This window comes from Podarcis raffonei, chromosome 6, assembly GCF_027172205.1.
Source record: "Podarcis raffonei isolate rPodRaf1 chromosome 6, rPodRaf1.pri, whole genome shotgun sequence".
NCBI lineage: Eukaryota > Metazoa > Chordata > Lepidosauria > Squamata > Lacertidae > Podarcis > Podarcis raffonei.
Genome location: NC_070607.1, coordinates 30,932,643 through 30,954,169, shown reverse-complemented (window position 1 = coordinate 30,954,169; position 21,527 = coordinate 30,932,643). Strand labels below are relative to the sequence as shown.

General features: G+C 44.9%; 1 protein-coding gene across 1 annotated transcript; it reads right to left on the bottom strand.

The window, feature by feature from the left end:
• Positions 1-7,085: 7,085 nt before the first annotated feature.
• LOC128415116 (uricase-like) lies at positions 7,086-19,998 on the bottom strand. The gene is made up of 9 exons (XM_053390981.1): positions 19,942-19,998; positions 16,295-16,531; positions 14,334-14,552; positions 13,205-13,321; positions 12,879-12,957; positions 12,342-12,531; positions 11,361-11,484; positions 9,851-9,934; positions 7,086-8,166 (listed from the first exon to the last, which is right to left on the bottom strand). Exons 1-9 carry the CDS (start codon positions 19,996-19,998, stop codon positions 8,020-8,022), a joined length of 1,254 nt encoding a protein of 417 aa, XP_053246956.1. The 3' UTR covers positions 7,086-8,019.
• Between the last annotated feature and the right edge of the window lie 1,529 nt (positions 19,999-21,527).

The following is a 21,527-nucleotide window of genomic DNA, read 5'->3' as shown; positions in this document are numbered from 1 at the left end:
TAACTTATTAACAGTTCTGCTGGGAAAGTGTTAAAAGCGACATCTCTTTCATATTTTTAAATATTGTATTCTGATGGTGCTGTAAAAAAATAATAATTTGGCAACATGACTGGATTTATGAGCTGAACACCTCTATTTCCGAAAAGCAAAAGGATGCTGTCTTATTATTGTGAATTTCTGTTGAAGGACAACACTGTAGTTCAATCTGTTTTGATCAGTTCCTTATTTTAACTGCAGACTTGTTAAGTCAACAAAGATGTTGCTTGTGTTTTGATTCAGTTTGGTGTTGAGCTTTCTTTTATTTCAAAGTGTTTATCTCTCATTGTGAACCACCACAATCCCTGGCTCCATATTGAAAGAAACCTTAATACTGCAACTTTCAGAACTGCAACCAACCTCACTTCAGCAAATGAAGATTTTCTATCTGCTGTTCTTCTATGTTGGGAGAAACTTCCGCTTCTGTGAAATCCATATTGGGATTTCTTCTACTTAGCATAGGAACTCCCGATAACAACAAAAAAGTGAAAGTGCTGCATCTTGATCCATCATGCAGATTTCCCAAAAAGTTTGATCAATGAATCATTGAGGACCTTCAGAGTATTACCTGAAGCCCCAACTGCTTACAGTTGCCAGCATTCAAATTGCGCAGAGCTATGAACTGTGGGTGGCACTGTGGGTTAAACCACAGAGCCTAGGGCTTGCTGATCAGAAGGTTGGCAGTTCGAATCCCCGCGATGGGGTGAGCTCCTGTTGCTTGGTCCCTGCTCCTGCCAACCGAGCAGTTCGAAAACACGTCAAAGTGCAAGTAGCTAAATAGGTACCGCTCTGGCGGGAAGGTAAACGGCGCTTCTGTGTGCTGCTCTGGTTCGCCAGAAGCGGCTTACTCATGCTGGCCACATGACCCGGAAGCTGTATGCCGGCTCTCTCAACCAGTAAAGCAAGATGAGCGCCGCAACCCCAGAGACGGCCATGACTGGACCTAATGGTCAGGGGTCCCTTTACCTTTTTTTATGAACTGAGGAGGGCAATGGATTTCTGGTTTTGTTTTCGTGTAGTGGGGGGCGGAATCTATCCATTGGTTCTAGTCTAGTACTGCCTATGAGACAATGGCTCTCAAACAACTCTGCTGCTTGAGGTAACTGAAGGGATTCACCCAACCTGCCCCACCAGCAGAAGCCCTATAGATGAATTTCTCCTTGCCCAACAGGGCCTTCCTCCCTCCTTCCATGCCTGCCCTGGAAATTGGCAGGGGTGTGTGTGTCAAAAAAAACTCCCAGAACAGTGTGTAGGGGAGGGGAAGGGGGTATCATTCTGTCTAGCAAGCTGAAATGCACAGATGCAATGATTGGAAGATCAGATTCCACTCAGCCTAAGACTTCGTAATCGGCTGAGCAAAATTGCATCATTCCGAAATGTATTCTAATTCATTCACAAGGGAGGTGAATAGATTTGTAATTGCAGCACCATATCAGTAATTTATCTATTCCTGTTTCTTCAGGAGTGTCCATACAACATAAAGGAAGGAGGGCGGTTGACATTTGGATGTCTACCGTACTTTGATGAATTGCAGAAACGTGCCTGGCTGAGATGGAGCAATTCAGATATGACATGTTCCTCGCTGATTGATTAAGGGTGTTGCTGCATCTTTTATAAATTAATTAATCGGTTGCCACATGCTACATAGCAGCACTGCATCACATTTCCAGAATTTAAAAGGTTCCCTTTGGAACGAGCAAACCACATTTCAAGAATGGGATTGAATTTCCTTAATAGAGAGATACTGATTTAACTACGCTTGTTGTGATGTTTAAATGGGCAATTAACCAGCTTCTAAGTAACACAGTAGTTACCCAAAGGCAGCAGCCTTTATGGGCTGCAGATCCATTTTGGGGTTGCACATTTCCGGCCCTGTCAATCTAGGATTGTCCACCAAAGCTGAGGGTGTCTGTGTGGAGGAGCCATGTTGCAGAGGAATATGCTGCAAGACCATCTTCCTGAAAAGCTGGATGTTTGGCAACCAAATGGTTTGGCATGTTATTTCTTAAAGGGACCCAGTCTCTGCACAGAGCCTAAATTTTATTGATGTTCAGCTCCAGCCCTGTGCCCCATCCGGCTGCGCTCATTCCGTTGCAGGAGGGGGCTGTGGATTTCAAGGAGGAAGACAGAAAATGCGGAAGTTTTTTCTCCCCCGAACTGCAGCAGGGTTTTATGAATAACCTCCACCCCTGGCGGAGGAGACCCACCGGCTTTTCCATCACAGGACCCTGACACCGCAAAGCAGTCGCTGCCAAGCACATCTGGATGGTGACTGCCCAACTCAGACAGCATTTTAGGCATCCGATTTCCATACATGTCCAGAATTTTCCGTACATATGGCAAGCCTACTCCATTATAGATTTGTGTTTGCATAACACCAGTACAGAGAGAGCAAGTACCATGTGCCTGGAGTTTCCCCTTAGATAGCAGCAGGTTCTCGTGTTGATATATTCCACAGATACCTTCATTGTACAGTTTTTGATGCCTACTTCAGGCAAACCTGCCCAGACATGTGATTTTATTATGTACCACCTTCTGTTTTTTCCTGTTGATTTTTGTCCATATGCTTACTGTTTTAAAGTTGGTTTTCATTGCTATTTTTAAAACGAATTTACCATTTTGTGTAAACCGCATAGAGATTTATTTATTTTTGATTAAGCTAAGGGTTAGGATACATAAGTGGGACTGCAACAAAATGCCGCAGCGTGGAGCACGGTTGATGAAACAAGGGAATGAAAGAGAGGGTATTGAGATGGTATGATGTGTGGTTTTTTTTGAATTGTTTTGGCTTTCGTTTTGTTTAATGTGTTAATGTTGTGTTGTGTATTGTTTATATATTGTACTGTATTGTTTTTTCTTTCTTTTGCTTTTTCTTTTTTTCTTCTCTTTTCTCCTTTTTGTAAGGTTTAAAAGTAATAAATTTTTTTTTAAAAAAGGATACATAAGTGGGACTGCAACAAAATGCCGCAGCGTGGAGCATGGGCCTGTTCCAGGATGCTGGTAACCCTAAGCTTGTTTTTCTCCCCATCTGCAATTATCAGGCAGCGTTTTGTACCCACTGAGCCTATTTGGTCCTCATTGGGATGTTTGGGGAGGAAGTTCCCTTTATGGCTCTTAATTTTGGGTCGTTCTGCAAACCTTGGGGTTTCCCTAAACCTGCTAATGCCTTCCTCTTGTGTGCAAAGTCCGCTTACCCCCTTTTAGGGGTGCGGTGGCTTTGCAAAACAGCCAGCGCCTCCCCTCCTGCCAACGATGCAGGGCTGGGTGTCAGGGTCTGATCCTTGCCAGAGCGCGAGCTTCAGCTTGAAATCCTGCTCTGTGTCAGCCTGCCAAATTGGCCGATGGCAGGCTAGCACGGAGAGCTGGGCTTGAGGGAACAATCAGGCTTCCCTCAAGTCAGCCCGGAAATAAATGCTTCCCCAATGCCTACGCCAAACCACTTCATCTGTAGCCAATAAAGTTGTGGCCTGATTCGATCCCATTCAACTGTGTTGGTCTCCTTTATTGGTAGCTCACCTGAGCCTGGCCCTGCAACAGTACTGCTTTGAGTACATAAGGACGCACGCTTGGATAACGACTTTGCTATTAGCATACAGAGTAAGGGTGATAGGAGCACCAGGGCTGTGTCTTGGCTGCCACAGATTCAGTTCAACGGGAAGTGTTCTTAGGTGCACACGGACTTCAAAAACCACATGTGCAGTTCTTGGGTCAGCATACAATGTTGGGGGCCTTGGACTGGTTCAAGCTCTTGGTAACCCCAGAGACTGAAGTGAGGTGTTGTAGGCTTTTGCCCCTCGTAGACGTGTAACCCAGACTGCAGCTCAGTTCACTCAAGGCCACACGATTTAATGGGTGTCACTGATAACCAAGCCTGTGCCTAACTTGGATTCCATTTGCTGGTCACGTAAGAGTCCGATGACAAATTTGGAATCGGAATGCTATTATGACTCGTAAAATGCACAACACGATGATAGGAGCTGATGCAGCACAGGGCCTAAGATCAGAGAGCCCCTGGCTTGATTCTCACCTCAGCCCTGGCCTTAAGCAAGCTACTTTCTATCAGCCTCAGCACCTGCCCACCTACTGACATCTGTAAAATGGGGGATAATTATACTGACTTACAGGGTTGTTGCAAGGATTGCAATAATACAGGGCATGTGAACTTCTTTGATCATTTAAGAACACTACACAGTGATTAAGTAATGCCCTCATTATTATTATTAATAGTATCTGTGTGAGAGTACGTGCGTAGAGGGCTTTCATTTGAGGCTGGAGTTGGGGTGTGTGCCTCTCAAAAGGGCAGAGTTCAAAGGAATGAATGGCACCAGCTTAACTTGTATTAAGTTGAATCCCATCGCCTCACTTTGTCATCGGTAAATATAATGCCTGCCACCCTGTATTCCATTAAGTGCACTTCCTTCCGTTGAAGTAAATGGTCTCAAACTCATATTATTGGATTGATGTCGTGACTTGTACTAATAACACCGTCTTGCCCTTCAGAGTTAGTGGGACGCGGGTGGTGCTGTGGTCTAAACCACAGAGCCTAGGGCTTGCTGATCAGAAGGTTGGCGGTTCGAATCCCTGTGACAGGGTGAGCTCCCGTTGCTTGGTCCCTGCTCCTGCCAACCCAGCAGTTCGAAAACACGTCAAAGTGCAAGTAGATAAATAGGTACCGCTCCAGCGGGAAGGTAAACTGCATTTCCGTGCGTTGCTCTGGTTCACCAGAAGCAGCTTAGCCATGCTGGCCACATGACCCGGAAGCTGTATGCCGGCCCCCTCGGCCAGTAAAGCGAGATGAGCGCTGCAACCCCACAGTCATCGGCAACTGGACCTAACGGTCAGGGTCCCTTTACCCTTCAGAGTTATATTTACATACAGCACCAGCATAAGGAAAGGGTGTGGCAAAACCATCGCCAGCTGCAGTCAGTCAGGGGTGGGGAACCACTGGCGTTCCAGTTGTTATAGAAATATGGAATTGTAGAGTTGGAAGGGACCGCAGGGGTCACCTAATCCAATCCCCTGCAATGTAGGAATCTTTCATCCAAAGCGGGGCTCGAACTCATGACCATGAAATTAAGAGTCTCAGGCTCTACCAACTGAGCTATCCACCTTTCCTGACATTGGTCATGATTGGCTTGGGCTGGTGGGAGTTGGACATCCACCAGCACTTGCAGGACCACAGGCTAGTCACCTCTGAAGTAAACTCCCTAAGTAGAAGGGACTGGTCCAAAGATACTGGGGCCAGGCTAGACTGTAGTACCTCTAGGACTAGAGACATGGGTGACGCTGTGGTCTAACCACTGAGCCTCTTGGGCTTGCCAATCAGAAGGTTGGTGGTTGGAATCCCTGTGATGGGGTGAGTTACCGTTGCTCTGTCCCAGCTCCTGCTAACCTAGCAGTTCACAAGCACACCAGTGTGAGTAAATAGGTACTGCTGCGGCGGGAAGGTAAACAGCATTTCCGCGCGCTCCGGTTTCCATCATGGTGTTCTGTTGTGCCAGAAGCGGTTTAGTCATGCTGGCCACACGACCCAGAAAGCTGGCTGTGGACAAATGCCAGCTCTCTCGGCCTTTCACTGGACTTAACCGTCCAGATGTCCTTTACCTTTTACCTCTCTAGACCACGGCTGGGAACTTCAGTACAGGCCCAGATGTCCCACTGTATCCCTCCAAATGTGCACTACAGTTCCCATAATCCCTGACAATTGACATCGCTGGCTGTGGCTGAAGGGAGTTGCAGTCCACAACGTCTAGAAGTGTCCCAGCACGGCAGCTTTCCCTGGGTACTCCATGTCTCCTCTCATTTGTCCCTCCCTACTTGTTGACTTTTGGGGACACGGGTGGCACTGTGGGTTAAATCACAGAGCCTAGGACTTGCCTATCAGAAGGTCAGCGGTTTGAACCCCCATGACGGGGTGAGCTCCTGTTGCTCAGTTCCTGCTCCTGCCAACCTAGCAGTTCGAAAGCACATAAAAGTGCAAGTAGATAAATAGGTACCGCTCCAGCGGGAAGGTAAACGGCGTTTCTGTGCGCTGCTCTGGTTCACCAGAAGTGGCTTAGTCATGCTGGCCACATGACCCGGAAGCTGTACGCCGGCTCCCTCGGCCAATAAAGCGAGATGAGCGCCGCAACCCCAGAGTCGGTCACGACTGGACCTAATGCTCAGGGGTCCCTTTACCTTTACTACTTTTTGACTGAGGATCCCTCAAACCTTTGAGCTGACATTAAATGCTTGCAGCTCAGATGAATTGGGCACTACCAATTCAGTGCATCAGCTCAACCCCCGTTGGTTGTTGTTTTCACCTTTACAACACACGTAATGAAATACACGGGTCCAAAGTGGGGTATAGTAATATAAGTTTTTATATTTTGACACCAACAAGGTTTCATGTATCGTTCAATAAACAGATTCAAACTGTTTTGTCGTTGCTCTTTATTCACCCATAATACAGATACATATCGAAACCTTGCAACCCATGAAGGCATAATAATTAAAGAAACAGGAAATCTACAACTCCCTCAAGTGTTAGCAAGCAGCTTTCTGCATGGAAGACAGGATGGGACAAAGAATAAAAAAATGCTGAAGTCCAAATTACTTAGTCAACTTTTGACTAACATAAAGGTAAGTAAAACCAGGTGATGTGAAGAAATCCATCTCTAGGTATAGTATTTCCAAGGCAGGGCAAGCGTAGAGTCCCACTATACTTTTTTGCGGGTGGGAGCCAAGGCTGTTTTCAAACTTTTTGCACCAGTATGTCAAATTTCCCCGCACATCGGAAATGTCCAAGGCTGCAGAGCAACCATCAAGTTTTTCATAAAGCTTGACTTGTAGCAAAATCAGGAGACACGTGCCTCCCTGAAGGACCACAACGATGGCTGCTGAGGTAGTAACATCAGGGCAGCACCAGATTTAGGGTGGTGCATCCGGTCCCCCCCCCCCACAGGGTGCCAAGCCAAGAGGGCACAAAATAATAATAATAATAATAATAATAATAATAATAATAATAATAATAATAATAATGTTTTAAAAGCAATTTTTATAAGGGCAAATACATGGGTAAACTGAACCAGAAGGAATTATTGTGAAATAATAAATATGGGGGGGAGCAAATTTGGTCCTCTCTTAGGGTACCACATTGCCAAAGTCTGCCCCTGATCACGGTAAGCATTCTTCAATTCCTCCTTTCCCCATGCGTGCAATCTGCTTGCTCAGAAATCAAAGCACTATTAGGAGAAGAAACCCAAAGATTGAGGATTATTAAAGATCTACATAACTCTATAAAGATAGCTCAAGCACGTCTTACGATTATATAAATAGACATAGTTATTTTCCTACTCACACATGTCCCAGGCTTTGTGTATCAGAGGAGCAAAATACAGCGGTAGGGGACTCAACATGTTACTTGACTATCAATTAGTCAATACTGACATTGATACTTCTATGGCCAAACTAAACAATATATGTCAGATGCAGCTTTTTTGCTTTATTTGCCGCGTTTATGGGCTAAATTTATATGGCAAATGCAAACTTTGCTAAGCTGGGGGAAAGAGGTCCAAATCTTTGGTTAGTGCAGCTTAGTGTCGTGTGGCACCATTGGAAGTCAAGGGATCTGGCATGTAAGCTTGCACTTGTCTTGTTAATATAAAGAAAAAAAGAATATCTTAATAGTTACTGCTTTGAAGTATCTACCGGCAGGCTTCCCACCTGTGAAATAAGCCCAGATTGTCTAATTCATATGGGAGGCCTGAAAATTCCTTGAACTCTAGGGGGCTGCTTTGAAAATTTTTGTTTTGTTTTGATTTGATTTTCAAAAGAAGCAAAAAAGAAAATCACGGTGGTGTCAGCATTCAATTTCCTTTAGGCCACCTTGAAAATGTCGATCGCGTGTACACACACAAAGCTATGGAAAGTGTGGAGTAAATTAAGCAAGCTGATAGGAGATCAATTTTGCCAGATGTGATGATCTAGGAAGCCGCCGGCTGCTTAGTTCATCCCAATGCAGGACTTAAATCCAACGGAGTAACGAGGTTTACATGCGACGGGGCGTTGCTGGTATGTCCCTGGGCAGTCCTTCTTCCTGCGCAGCGTAGATGCACAAGCCCCAAAGGGTGTATCCTGAGGTGTCAAGATCTGTACATGGAAGACACATGTGTTAATGGGTTTACCTCCAGCAGGAGTATCTACTACTCGCTTGAGAGTCTATACACCACATGTTCATAGGAGTTTTCAGCAAAGAAATTACTTCTACAGTGGTACCTCGGGTTAAGAACTTAATTCGTTCCGGAGGTCTGTTCTTAACCTGAAACTGTTCTTAACCTGAAGCACCACTTTAGCTAATTGGGCCTCCTGCTGCCGCTGCCGCGCCGCTGCCTGATTTCTGTTCTCATCCTGAAGCAAACTTCTTAACCTGAGGTAATATTTCTGGGTTAGTGGAGTCTGTAACCTGAAGCGTATGTAACCCAAGGTACCACTGTACTAATAACAACCATTAGTGGTTGGTGGGGTGGTGTCAGGGACTGGACTGAAGAGGAGGAGGAGGAGTGGTAAAGATTGCCTCCCCTTCTCCTGTAGCTTCCAGAGAAGGGGGACACAGTATTGAATTACAGCCGAACTTGGAAGGAGATAGCAGATCAGAGACAGGTGAACAGATGAGTTATGAGGTGTTTGAAGAGGAACGAGGGGAGGCAGAGCAGCCAGCTGAAGCGTCTCTGGACAGCATAGGTGAACCACCACCATCCCTAAAATTCGGCATTCGTTAAGAGTGCAAGAGCAATGGGAAGAAGAAGAAGAAGAGTTTGGATTTGATATCCCGCTTTATCACTACCCAAAGGAGTCTCAAAGCGGCTAACAATCTCCTTTCCCTTCCTTCCCCACAACAAACACCCTGTGAGGTGAGTGGGGCTGAGAGACTTCAAAGAAGTGTGACTGGCCCAAGGTCACCCAGCAGCTGCATGTGGAGGAGCAGAGACGCGAACCCGGTTCCCCAGATTATGAGTCTACTGCTCTTAACCACTACACCACACTGGCTCTCAACGCAGGGACGCAGAGGCATTTGTTCACGGGGGACCACCGTAGAGTCGGATGCTGTTGCTAAGAGAGGGGAGGGGGAGGAGACCAAAGCGAGCAACTCCATCCTTGAGGGATGTCTGGATTCTTTGTCTCTCACTGTGAGGACTAAATAAAAGCATAAGCAAGACCTTTCATGTTTCCTCCCTGCTCCTTGAAACCATCAAGGGAGGGAGAGAATTCCTCAAGCCTGACAGGTGGAGGCGCTCACCTGACCAGCTACTGGTGTTGCTTTTGCTGACTAGGAGGAAGAGGGGGTGGGGATGGGGAGCTTGGTGTGGTGCAAACACAAGCAGAACCACTGCTGGAGATACGTTTGTACACCACCTTGCCCCTTCCTCTTCCAGTAAGTCACAGCTATCATGCCATAGCTCAGGGGTAGAGCATCTGCCTTATGTACAGAGGGTCCCAGGTTCAATTCTCAGCATCTCCAGGTAGGATGGGGAATGTTCCCCTTCTGAAAACCCAGGAGAGCAGCTGCCAATCACTGAGGACAATACTGAGCTCGTTGGACCAATGATCTGACTTCTTATAAGGCAGCTTCCTAAGTTTCTAAGAATCCTCTGTTGGAGAGCCCCAAGCCCAGCCTTTCCTCTCTTTGTGGAGAGGGAATGTCTTTGTAAATGGCTTCAATCTCCAGGGCGGATATGCTCAAAGACTCTGTTAAATTATCCTTCCTTGCCCCACCTCACTCCCATACAGCTCCACAGCAATTTATCCTGAAAAGAAGAAAAACACATTTCCTCACCTCCTTGTCGTTGCACAGTCCCAGTTTTTCTAGATCCGCCACAGAATAGTGGATGTTGGACATGATCACTTCCACTTCCTCAATCTGAAAGCATAAAAACATACGCATATTAGACCACAGGATGACCCTGTGCACTACAACTGCATTCACTCAAGTCTCCTTCCCCTGTTCTTGGCAGTGAGAGCAGAAGTCCGAGGTAACGGGAGCCAGGTATGTCATGGCCAGCCTGTGAGAGGGGCTGAAGTCATTGGTAGGCAGAGTCAGATCTTTCTTCCCGACACGCCCTTCTCTCTCCTCCTGTCTCACTCACCCTTTTCCTCCCTGCCCAGCAGGCTGCAAGAGGAACAAATTGCTTTTGCCAGAAATCTGAACAGATTGATTACACAAAAGGGATTTGAATTGAGGTTGTGGGCCACAGGCATTCATAGTGTTGTAAACAATGCATAACAGCTACGTCTCCCTGTCTAAACTATGCATCTGCATGGGACACGGGTGGCACTGTGGTCTAAACCACTGAGCCTCTTTGACTTGCCGATCAGAAGTTCGGCAGTTCGAATCCCCGTGACAGGATGAGCTCCCATTGCTCTGTCCCAGCTCCTGCCAACCTAGCAGTTTGAAAGCACGCCAGTGCAAGTAGATAAATAGGTACTGCTGCGGTGGGAAGGTAAACGGCGTTTCTGTGCGCTCTGGTTTCCATCACGGTGTTCCATTGCACCAGAAGTGGTTTAGTCATGCTGGCCACATTACCCAGAAAGCTGTCTGTGGACAAACGCCGGCTCTCTCAGCCTGAAAGCGAGATGAGCGCCACAACCCCATAGTCGCCTTTGACTGGACTTAACTGTCCAGGGGTCCTTTACCTTTTAGCTTTACTATGCATCATGGCCCTTGGCTACAAGAGCAGAGCAAGGCACTGCATGGTCATGTCACATCACGTGTTGGGTTTACAAGTACCAAAAAAGGGTACTGTTTTCACACAGAGAACCATACATTTGTTTCGTCATTCCCTAACAGCGGGAATATGGAGAGGGGTTATTGCTGAGCGGTAGAAAGCCCTGTGCATTCCATATAGAACAGACACACACACACACGAGTTTACATCCAGGGCATCTCCAGTCATACCGGATCTGAAGTAGCAGGGCTAGAAAACACATCTCCCTGAAGCCAGAATTTCCAGATTCCATCCTTAGCAACTGCAGGTAAAGCCAGGAGAGAACGCTGTCTGAAATCCTAGACAGCCACCCTGCCAGTCCTTGTAGACAATACTGGCTTGGTGTAAGGCAGATTCCTATGCTTTTAATTTCTTTATCTACCCACCTTCTATTTATAATAGCCCGAGAGAAAGCAAAATATAAGCTTACACGATGATCCGTACATTGCCCCTCAAGTGTGAGTCATGGGTGTCCGAAATGGATTGGATTTGTGCTTTTGATGTAAACCTCGGTTTTGTAAGACTACGGTTATTTGAAGCATATCGCATGTCATGAGGACAAAGAGATACGACGAGACTGACCTGGGGGAGTCTATCCAAGATGTAGGTCTGGATGCAGTTGACCGTCTTCTGGTAAGATGGCGAGTAGTGGCCTGTTTCAGGAGGCCCAGCAAAGGCATCGAGGGTACACTCGTGGGCAGTTCTCCTTCAAAGCAACGTGTAGCCATTAGAATCAAATCTGTACTCTCTCCATAATTCAGCTCATGTGTGAACTTGCAAGGTTAACGTCCTGTGTTCAGCTTGCTTAGCTCTGTCCCTTGTTAGGGGTCAGGTCATGAATTTTAACAGTGCAGTCAGGAAAAGGAGAGAGAGGGGGAGGGAGGGAGGGAGGGAGAGAGAGAGAGAGAGAGAGAGAGAGAGAGAGAGAGAGAGAGAGAGAGTTCCAATGTTGGGTGTGTGTCTAGGAATGAAGGGCTTGCCATGTGGTCGCATTAAGCCTGGCACAGATGGTGCCCAGAGAATGGTCTGGAACTGTGTGATGCTGTGACACTGCTAAAGGGACACATGGGTGCATCTGATCAATTCCTTGGATCAGTGGATTAAGAGTGAGACAGAAGCAAAATAAATATCCCCCCCAATAAATAATAATAATACCCCATCCATCTGGCTGCGCTTCCCCAGCCACTTTAGGCAGCATATACAGAAACATAATAAAACTTTGAACATTAAAAATTTCCCTATACAGGGCTGCCTTCAGGTATCTTCTAAAGGTTATATAGTTCCTTATCTCCTTGACATCTGGTGGGAGGGCGTCACTACTGAGAAGGCCCTCTACCTGGTTCCCTGTAACTTCACTTCTCACTGTGAGGAAACAGGAGCTTGTTTCCACTGCAAATTGACAGCACACACGCCCTTCCCCAATTCGGATATTTCTCATAGAAATATTTCCTTTTTTTCATCCATCACAGGGCTGTAATCATACTCAATATCAGCCATCTCTTCTACTGTGGACATGCGCCGTTAGACAAAAATGGGGTTGGTTTGTTTTGTTTTTTACAGTACCATATGCAGTCGTAGTCAAGACAGTCTGCGCCTTCTCCATAACACCACTTGATCAGTGTTTCTATTGAGAGCACTCGATCTCTTCTTTCTGGAAGTGTGGTGTATTTATCCTTGAAGAAGCCTTGGAATCCAGACTGGGTTGTTTTCATAAGCTTCAGATCCTTAATGCCAGAAAAAACAATCGGACTACCTGCAAGAGAGAGAGAGAGAGAGAGAGAGAGAGAGAGAGAGGAATGGAAGAGAGAAAAAGTCAGTTCTTTTTGCAATGAAATAATTTAAAATGAGAAAATCGATATATGCAGATAAATTAAAAAGCACTTTTTAACAGGGCAATCGAGTGGGGACTCAGTATGGATACCGTATTTCTCTTGCCTTCCGGGGCAAGGTAAACAGAAACACAAGAAATCCCACCTCTCTTTCTAACACCCACAAACGCTTCAATGGCCTTGACTGCTCCTACTTCTCTCCAACAGAGAATAATAAAAGGTGTTACGTTTCTGAGGATTTCTGTCAAAAGAATGAAATTTCATGTCTTACCTTCCAGAGTCCGTTCCACTTCACAAAACCGAACCCCTTCTGAGCTATAGAGAAAAGCATGGACGTGGGGGACACCATCCTAGAGATTGAAGAATATGGAAAATGCGCAAATAAATGTAGGCGATTTTAAAACAAATGGGGAAGTAATAGAGCTGGTTTGGGGGGGGGAGTCTTATAAATGTTAAGGTTATTCAGTGCCCTATGAACCCTGCCCACATTTGGTCGCCCCTCCCTCCCTCCTTCTGACAACCCCATTTTTTAGTTGTTCCCCCCTGTGTGCAGGGAGCAACCTAGTCAGGTGGGTGGGGTGTATAAGCCCAGTATACCTTTTCTAGGCGTTGCCATGGTACTTCTTGGATGAAGGCATTGCAGTATATCACGTGGCAAAACGATGTAAGGAAGTGTTCACAGATGTCAAGGCCAAACTCCTCTATTGTTCTGATCTAGTAAGACAAACAGGGTTGTCAGACACCATCAGTTTCTGCCCTTAGGTAAATATTGAGACACAACACTGTATTTTATTTTATTTTTTTGCAATACGTTCATGTCATTGCAAAACTCTTGATTAAATGGATGAAGCAGTCAAGCAGGCATTATGAAATGTATAGTTTATAAAATAAATGCCTTTATTGAGCCAATTGCCCATAATACTCTGGAATAAGGAGACCTGTGATTCTTCCAACTGCTAGCAAAAATTAAAGACAAAACAAATCTCTGGGTTAGCTCATGACATTTGGCAGAAGATTCCTGCATTGATGACCTTCATGTTCCCTTCCATCTCTACAATTCTGGGAGTCTATGATTCTATGAAATAGATCTCTTCTGGTTTGTGCAAGATGCTTCCACTAAGTGGAAGCTTAGTGGAATGTGTTGGACTACAGTTCCTATCATCCCTGACCATGGACCATGCTGGCTGGGGCTGATGGGATTTGGAGCCAACAAATCTGGAGGACCACAGCTTCGCTATCCCTGCTGTACATGAGTAATAGCTGTGCCAATCTTCATCGACTGAAAGGCTTGTAAGACTGCACACTTACCACAATTATACTAGCAATCTTGTGTTTCCTCTTTGGAGAAAGCTTTTCTTAAGAATTTTGTTGTTCTTTTCCTTTGGAAAGGTGTTTACATTTACCTATGCATCCAGATAAATCTGCCAGTCGTTGCTGGCTGACACTCCTAGCTCTCTGTAAGAGTTATAATACCAAAAAGGAAAGGAAAGAGAAAGAGATTTGGCCACAGATGGGTCTGTATCACATGATACGATCCATCTGTGGCCAAATCTCTCTCTCTCTGTTCCTTGCTCTTTGAATTGTCACAGACTCTCATTATTATTTTTGCCCGAGGACTGATTTTGCAATAGGAATGCAATTCATAAAAATGCAATTCATTAAGACAATATCTAGCTACACAAAGATTAAATAAAAAACGGTTGCAAGAGTGCTTTGCAAAACATACCCCTCGGCATTTGGCCAAAGCTTGGATTGTATTCTTTATGGTGTCTGTGGGGATCACTTGACTGTTGTCAGAATTCAAGAATTCGTTGACGGTGTTCAGCCTTATATGCACAGAGACTTCCAGTTCTTTGATGCAGTGAGTCGTGCCCTCTCGTCTAATGTACAGCAGTCTCACGGCGTTCTTCCCATATTCAGAATTCACATATTCCACATCCTTATTCTGTAACGGGAGGAGAAAAGCAATTTTGCACAGAATAAGTCATGGCTAGAAGTCTGAGGATGTGCTGGTTGGTACAAATGCTTTCGTGTGTATCCAAACCTGGTTAGAATTATCATATTGCTTTAATGTTTGCATGGGATGCGGGTGACGCTGTGAGTTAAACCACAGAGCCTAGGACTTGCCGATCAGAAGGTTGGTGGTTCGAATCCCCACGACAGGGTGAGCTCCCGTTGCTCGGTCCCTGCTCCTGCCAACCTAGCAGTTCGAAAGCACATCAAAGTGCAAGTAGATAAATAGGTACCACTCTGGCAGGAAGGTAAATGGCGTTTCTGTGCGCTGCTCTCGTTCGCTAGAAGCAGCTTAGCCATGCTGGCCACATGACCCAGAAGCTGTCTGCCGGCTCCCTTGGCCAGTAAAGCAAGATGAGTGCCGCAACCCCAGAGTCGGTCATGACTGGACCTAATGGTCAGAGGTCCCTTTACCTTTACCTTGCATGCAAAATGCACCAGATCTATAGACATCTATAGCATAGTGTTCTGTATGTCAGCACCTTGAGTGCACTTTACCTACACATTCAGAATTTACTCTCATCTGTCTCGCACCTTGAGTTAGGCATATGGCACTGCAGGAAAACCACTCAATGCATACAGGTTTCCTGAATATTCTTAGTAGGTCAGCTCCCTGGGAAACAGTGGCTCACAGTGTTTATAGCACCTCACTGAACTTGTTTCTTGGTGAGACAACCTACCCCCCAAAAAACCACACGAAAGCTACATCCAGATGAAACTTTTACTAAATCAAATGCCCAGGAAGGAGTAGAACATCTATCAGTGATAAGAATCAAATTTCCATAAGTCATTTTTCCACTGTCCATCATCACTATTAATGCTTTTCTTTCAGTTGTTAATTGTTTTTCAGCTGCAATGCTCAAAGAGATAACCATCAGACACAACAACACAGTTAATGCATTAATGATCTATGCACAAAGGTAGCTTGCCTCCTAATACATTTTTGCACAATTGAATGTTGCCTGGCCTCAAGGCAGAATCATAGTTTAAAAAAAAAGAACCCGCAGCATCAAATGTTGAGGAGTGACATGAAGCATCAACCTCATACAAAAACGGAGCCCTTTCTTCCTTTTCAACAACTCTTGAAAATGTCAGATCTTGTCTGACAGGAGCATTTCAAAGGGAGATTTTCATTACTCATCGTTTTTGCATCTATTGACAAAGAGAATGCTGGGAAAGTTCAATGGTGATTTTTGGGGATCTTTTTTTTTCCTTGATGAGAAATTCCTGAGAGAAATTTATTTTTCCACAAACCTCCATAATATAAAATTTCTTTTGAAGCCTTGAATGAATTTACCTTCACCCAGAGGAAATATTTGATTTAGTTTGTTTGTACTCCAAGCAAACAACTAAAGTGTACCAATTAGAGATTACCCTCTAGGATAGGATTAAAAATCAAATGAATGGATCAAATTAAATAACCCAAGAAGTTTAGATGAAATATATTGTTACTATCTTCTGATTACCAAGAATAAACAATGGACCACTTGGAGATTCTTTACTGATGTGAATTTAGGCTCGTTTTAAAAACACTTCTGCTTTATTAGAACTATTTTATTTTATTTTTGTCACTTGAAAAGGTGCTTCATCCTCATGAGCACTGGAGTTATCTTACTTTAGTGAGTGACTTTAGAGGCAAATTAATGGACGACAAGGCCATCAATGGCTACTTGCCACGATAGCTACCGTATATTCTACCTCCACTGTTAGAATATTTTGGACAGGAGAGGATGGGTGGATGGCATCAGAACTACAATTGGAGACCCCTTGAATAGTTGGTAGCAAAGCTGCCAGGAAATCTTTAGTCAGGGAGATTTCTGGCTGGACCTCCCTTAAGTCTTCTGAAGGGCGCAAACCTCCTCTCCGCCCCTCAGCTATGCACTCTATGGCTACGATGCACTCTATGGCTACCTGCAAAAGGAAATGAAAGACCCAGCAGGCCACCATTTTTGAGTGGGAAGCAGAAGAAGAGGTAGAGATTTGTGTTTGGGCTCTGTAAACATTGTTGGGAGGAAACTGTAGTTTACACCCTCACAGAACTACAATTCCCAGAACCCTTAAAGTACAGTTCCCAGGGTGCTTGAGGGGAAGCCATGTGCGGGTTGTGACCTTTGCCTCCAGTGATCTCCTTCCAAAAGAAAGCTGGATCTTCCCTCTGCCGAGAGAAACAGGGTGTAATTTGTGCCTATTTATAACCTGAAATATAAAGCGATGCTATTACTAAGATAACCAACTAGGGAAAAATAAAATAAAAGTCTGCTTTATGTTTTATAGATGCCTTCCTTTCCCATTGTGTATACACTCCAATAAAATCAGAAACCCTGCGCATCAGTATTGAACACTTCTGCCCAACTTAATTTAATTACCCACCTTAGTGAAGTTTTACACAATACAGTGGACGCTCGGGTTGCAAACGTGATCCGTGTGGAAGGCATGTTCACAACCTGCAGTATTCGCAACCCGCAGCGCCGCGTCTGCACATGGCACAGGTCGCGATTCGGTGCTTCTGCGCACGCACAAACCGCGATTTAGAGCTTCTGCACATGCGCAAGCACCGAAACCTGGAAGTAACCAGTTCTGGTACTTCCGGGTTCAGTGTGGTGCGCAACCCGAAAATGCGCAACCTGAAACATCTGTAACCCGAGGTATGACTGTATGTGTAAATGTGTGTTTTGTTTACATGAGTAGCTGCATTTGTTGGTGGCACACTCTGAAGAGGTTACACAAGAGCTCCTTTAGCTTTGTCGTTAAGTCCTATATATGTCAGCTGAGTTTCTTATAGAGTGCTGACGATGCGCATAAAGGTCTCCAGGCAAGAATCATCATCTCTTGTACTACAGGTTTCTCTTTGAAAATTACATTGTGCCTCACCTGCCAGTTTAGCAGCTCCCCAAAGGTGACTTACCTCCCGAGGAGGCTGGACGGGGCTGACACCTCACCTTCAAGTAAGCTGGATTTCTTGGGATGCAGCCTCTGAGGTGCCATTAAATGTTACGACTCTCTCCTGTGACAGCAGCCAAATTCTCATGGAGGTTGTAATTCAGGGACGAGGAACCTTTTTCATCCCGGGGGCCACATTCCTGGGTAGGTTTCCAGGACCACATGCCAGTAGCATGCAAAGTAGGCACAGCGACTAAGGTGAATGTTACTTTTGTACGGTAATCTAGTTTCCACACACTTGTCCATCCCTCTCTATCCCCCATCTAAGTCAGCAAGAAACATGATTGGTATACAAAATATATGCCACACTTTCCAGTTCATCTGGGTCCAAGGACATGTTCCAGCAGAACAAAAACAGTCTAGGAGGGTGCAAAGCATGGCCTTTTGAGAGGTGTGATGGAAGGGTGTGTGGCCTGTGGAAGACTTCTGAGGGCCAGTTGCAGGAACCTGGAGGGTCACATTTAGGCTCTGGGTCTGAGGTTCCCCGTTCTTGTTGTAAATCTATGATTGGGCTGTACCACTTAAAACTGAAGGAGGCGGGGTTCATGGAAGTCAGCTGGGGAAATTCTACTTGTAGCACCACACCCTACAGAATGTCAAAGGGCACTCAGCCAACAATGGTCTCTTGCCCGTTTGCTATGGAATACCCTTCCCTCCCCCTTTGCGAAGCTGCAACCATCAATTGCTTCAGGCATCGTGTAAAGACATATCCCTGGCCCATGTCTTCTCCAGTCCCCGCTTTATGTAACTGAATCCCCCCTAATTCCTGTTTTAACCAATTTTTATATGTGCCTATACTTTACCGCCTTTATATTGTGTTTTCATTTTTTCCATTTGTTTTTAGTGAAAGATTTTCATGGATAACAAGGGCACCTACAACATATCTGCTTTCCGTTCATAGAGCCTTTTCTACAGGTCAGCAACATTCGGCATGACAATATTGTCTTTTTATGTTGTGCACTGCTTACAGATTGTGCAGTTTATAAATGCTTTTATATAAGGAAGGAAGGAAGGAAGGAAGGAAGGAAGGAAGGAAGGCATATCCTGTATTTATAACAACCAACAAAAATGGTGCTTTGATTCCTTGCTAGCCTTCACTAAGCTCAAGCTCAAAATCATATTTGGATTAATTATCCTTTAGCATGAAATACCATATTTACCATCAGGGTGTATGTAAAGTGTGGGTGAAGAGCCTTTTCCACAGTTGGGTCTACCTATAAAACTCACTGGGAATAGAAATCCATTGGGCTGCTTCTCAGCCTTCTTCTCATGCACCTGAGATGCTTCATTCATTCATTCACTTATTTCTCAAAGCTTCTCAGAGCTATTTTCAGAACTAGCACACGATAGCCTTATGCAGAATAGGATCTTCCCATAATAGCAGGTGCAAAACCTGCCGACACATCACCTCCATAATAACTATTAAAATGCACATATAGCAACCATCTGAAATGCATGAAACTGAGACGTGGCCATCATACCGTATAATCAAGCCTGCCAAATGCATTACAACAAAGACTAAGAAGCAGGTGTGAAGAAAAATTAGCCTGAAACAGAATGACCTCTCACTTCTCTCCAGATGAATCGCCTACCATTTGTCTGTTGGTGCATCAGCAGGTCCTACAAGGGACTTAGTACAATACCATTACAATATGTGGTTGAGATCTCGAATATAAAACCATATAAAACTTTTTCACGGCAAAAGTAGGGGTTGAAACAGAGCCCACATTCGCATATGGTGGTCAGCCAAAAATCCTGGCTGGGGCTCCATTGTAGCCACTTTGCTTCTCGATTTGTCTGAGCAGCTGAACAAGCCAGGATTCAGCACATAGCTTCTCATTACATGCAGACTGGAAAGTCTTCTTCTTCAGAGATCACTCATAGCCTAGTAAGATTGTCTTACATGAATATGGTCTTAACAGTGAGTCCGTAAATGACTGTGGAGGCCAATTCTGGATCCGCACATCCTTCCATAGTGGGGACATACCGGTAGGTTTCTGGGCAGGAGTTGATCACGGGACGGTTTGCCAAACATCCCTTTCTCTTAGCTCGTTTCTCCCTTTCGTCCTGAGTTTGTGCTGGTAGTACATACAATAGCTTTGTAAACAAGCATTTTGGTTTCCCTGCAAATGTCCCAGTCCTCAAACACTCTACACTTCAATTGGGAGAAAGCTGCACTCAACTGGAAAGTATGGTCAATGTCTTCCAACCAAGCCAGGACATTAAGCAGCCTCTAAACCATATGGCTTTGTATCCTGGCTTTTTGGAAGACAGGAACCATAGTTTCTGGCTTTGCATGTAGTGGGAAGCTAAGGTTACGGGCTTCATCCTGGTTCTCCCAAAAAGGGAAGAATGAAGTGTCTGCAAAAGGGGTTGCATACCTTATGCATCTGGGCTTGTTCATCCAAGATCTTTGGCTCAGTGTTGCTTGCAATCATGGCTGAAAACTCTAGGCCGATTCACGCACCCAAATCCATCACACAACGCTAAGTGGTAGCAAGCACTTGTGATCCAACGCAGAAGTCACATATTACTTCACTCCCCCAAAAATACAGTGCCTTCTGGTAGAATGAGTTTGCACATCCAAATACGAGTCATCGAGCATTGAATATCAAAATAATGAGATATCAAAGGGTGGACTGGGCTCTCCAGGAACACCATGAGGTCCTGTCACCCATGCTATGTGCGCTATTGTCAGCAGTGATGCCTTGATATGCTAATGTTTGTTTTTCTTTCCAGGAGTCTCAGACTGAAGAGATTGCCTACTTCCTAGCACAGTCAGTCACGCTTTGTTCTGTATGCAAGCATAGAATTAACTCTACTGGAAGGTGAGCTCTAGGAATTTCAAAAGCAAACATGCTTTTTAAAAATAAAATAAAATAAAATAAGGTGGTCTAATAAAAAGTGTCACATTGCCTACTTTGTGAGCACAAAAAGGGTAAAAAGGTAAAGGACCGCTGGACAGTTAGGTCCAGTCGAATCTGACTATGGGGTGCGGTGCTCATCCCTGCTTTCAGGCCAAGGGAGCCAGCGTTTGTCTTCAGACAGCTTTCCAGGTCATCTGGCCAGCATGACTAAACAGCTTCTGGAGCAACCGGACACTGTGATGAAAGCCAGAGTGCACAGAAATGCTGTTTACCTTCCCACCGCAGCAGTACCTAATTATCTACTCATGCTGGTTTGCTTTTGAACTGCTAGGTTAGCAGGAGCTGGGACAAAGCAACGGGAGCTCACTCCGTCACAGGGATTCAAACTTCTGACCTTATGATCAGCAAGCTCAGGAGGCTCAGTGGTTTAGACCACAGCGCCACCCACATCCCTCTGTCAGCTACAAAGCTTTTTGAGTGACCTTGGAGGGTGGTCACTATCTCTCAGCCAAGCCTTCCTCACAGGGCTTTTGCAAGGATAAACAGATGTGGCTGAGATTTCCAGCTCCTAGGGTGAAAGTCAGGTTATTAATGGAAATAAATAAAATAATTTTCAATGCATTTTTGCTTTTCCCTTTCTGCTTCTATGCTCTAAATCAGGGATAAGGAAACGGGTTTGCCCACTTGATCTCAGAATGACTTGCGGTGGATCAACAAGACCACCTCTCTTCCAACTCTTTAACATTAGTTACAACTCAGATAGTTGGTTAATCAGCTATAAGTGGCATTGGCTTGTTTATTTAAAGTACTGTATTCAGTTTGACCTGCTTGGCCAATGTTGAATGTTAAATTTGTCACAGTTCTCACTATATTATTATTATTATTATTATTATTATTATTATTATTATTATTATTTACTGCACACTTCTCCCAAAAAAGTCTGGGAACTGCAGTTTTCTGTTGCAGAACTATAATTCCCAGCAGCCTTAAGAAACAGTTCCTGGGATTACCTGGGGGACATCATGTACTGTAAACATGTGTTGGATATGCATTAAATGGATGGTTTGAGTGTGCCCTACATCTCTCTCTTTTTTCCCCAG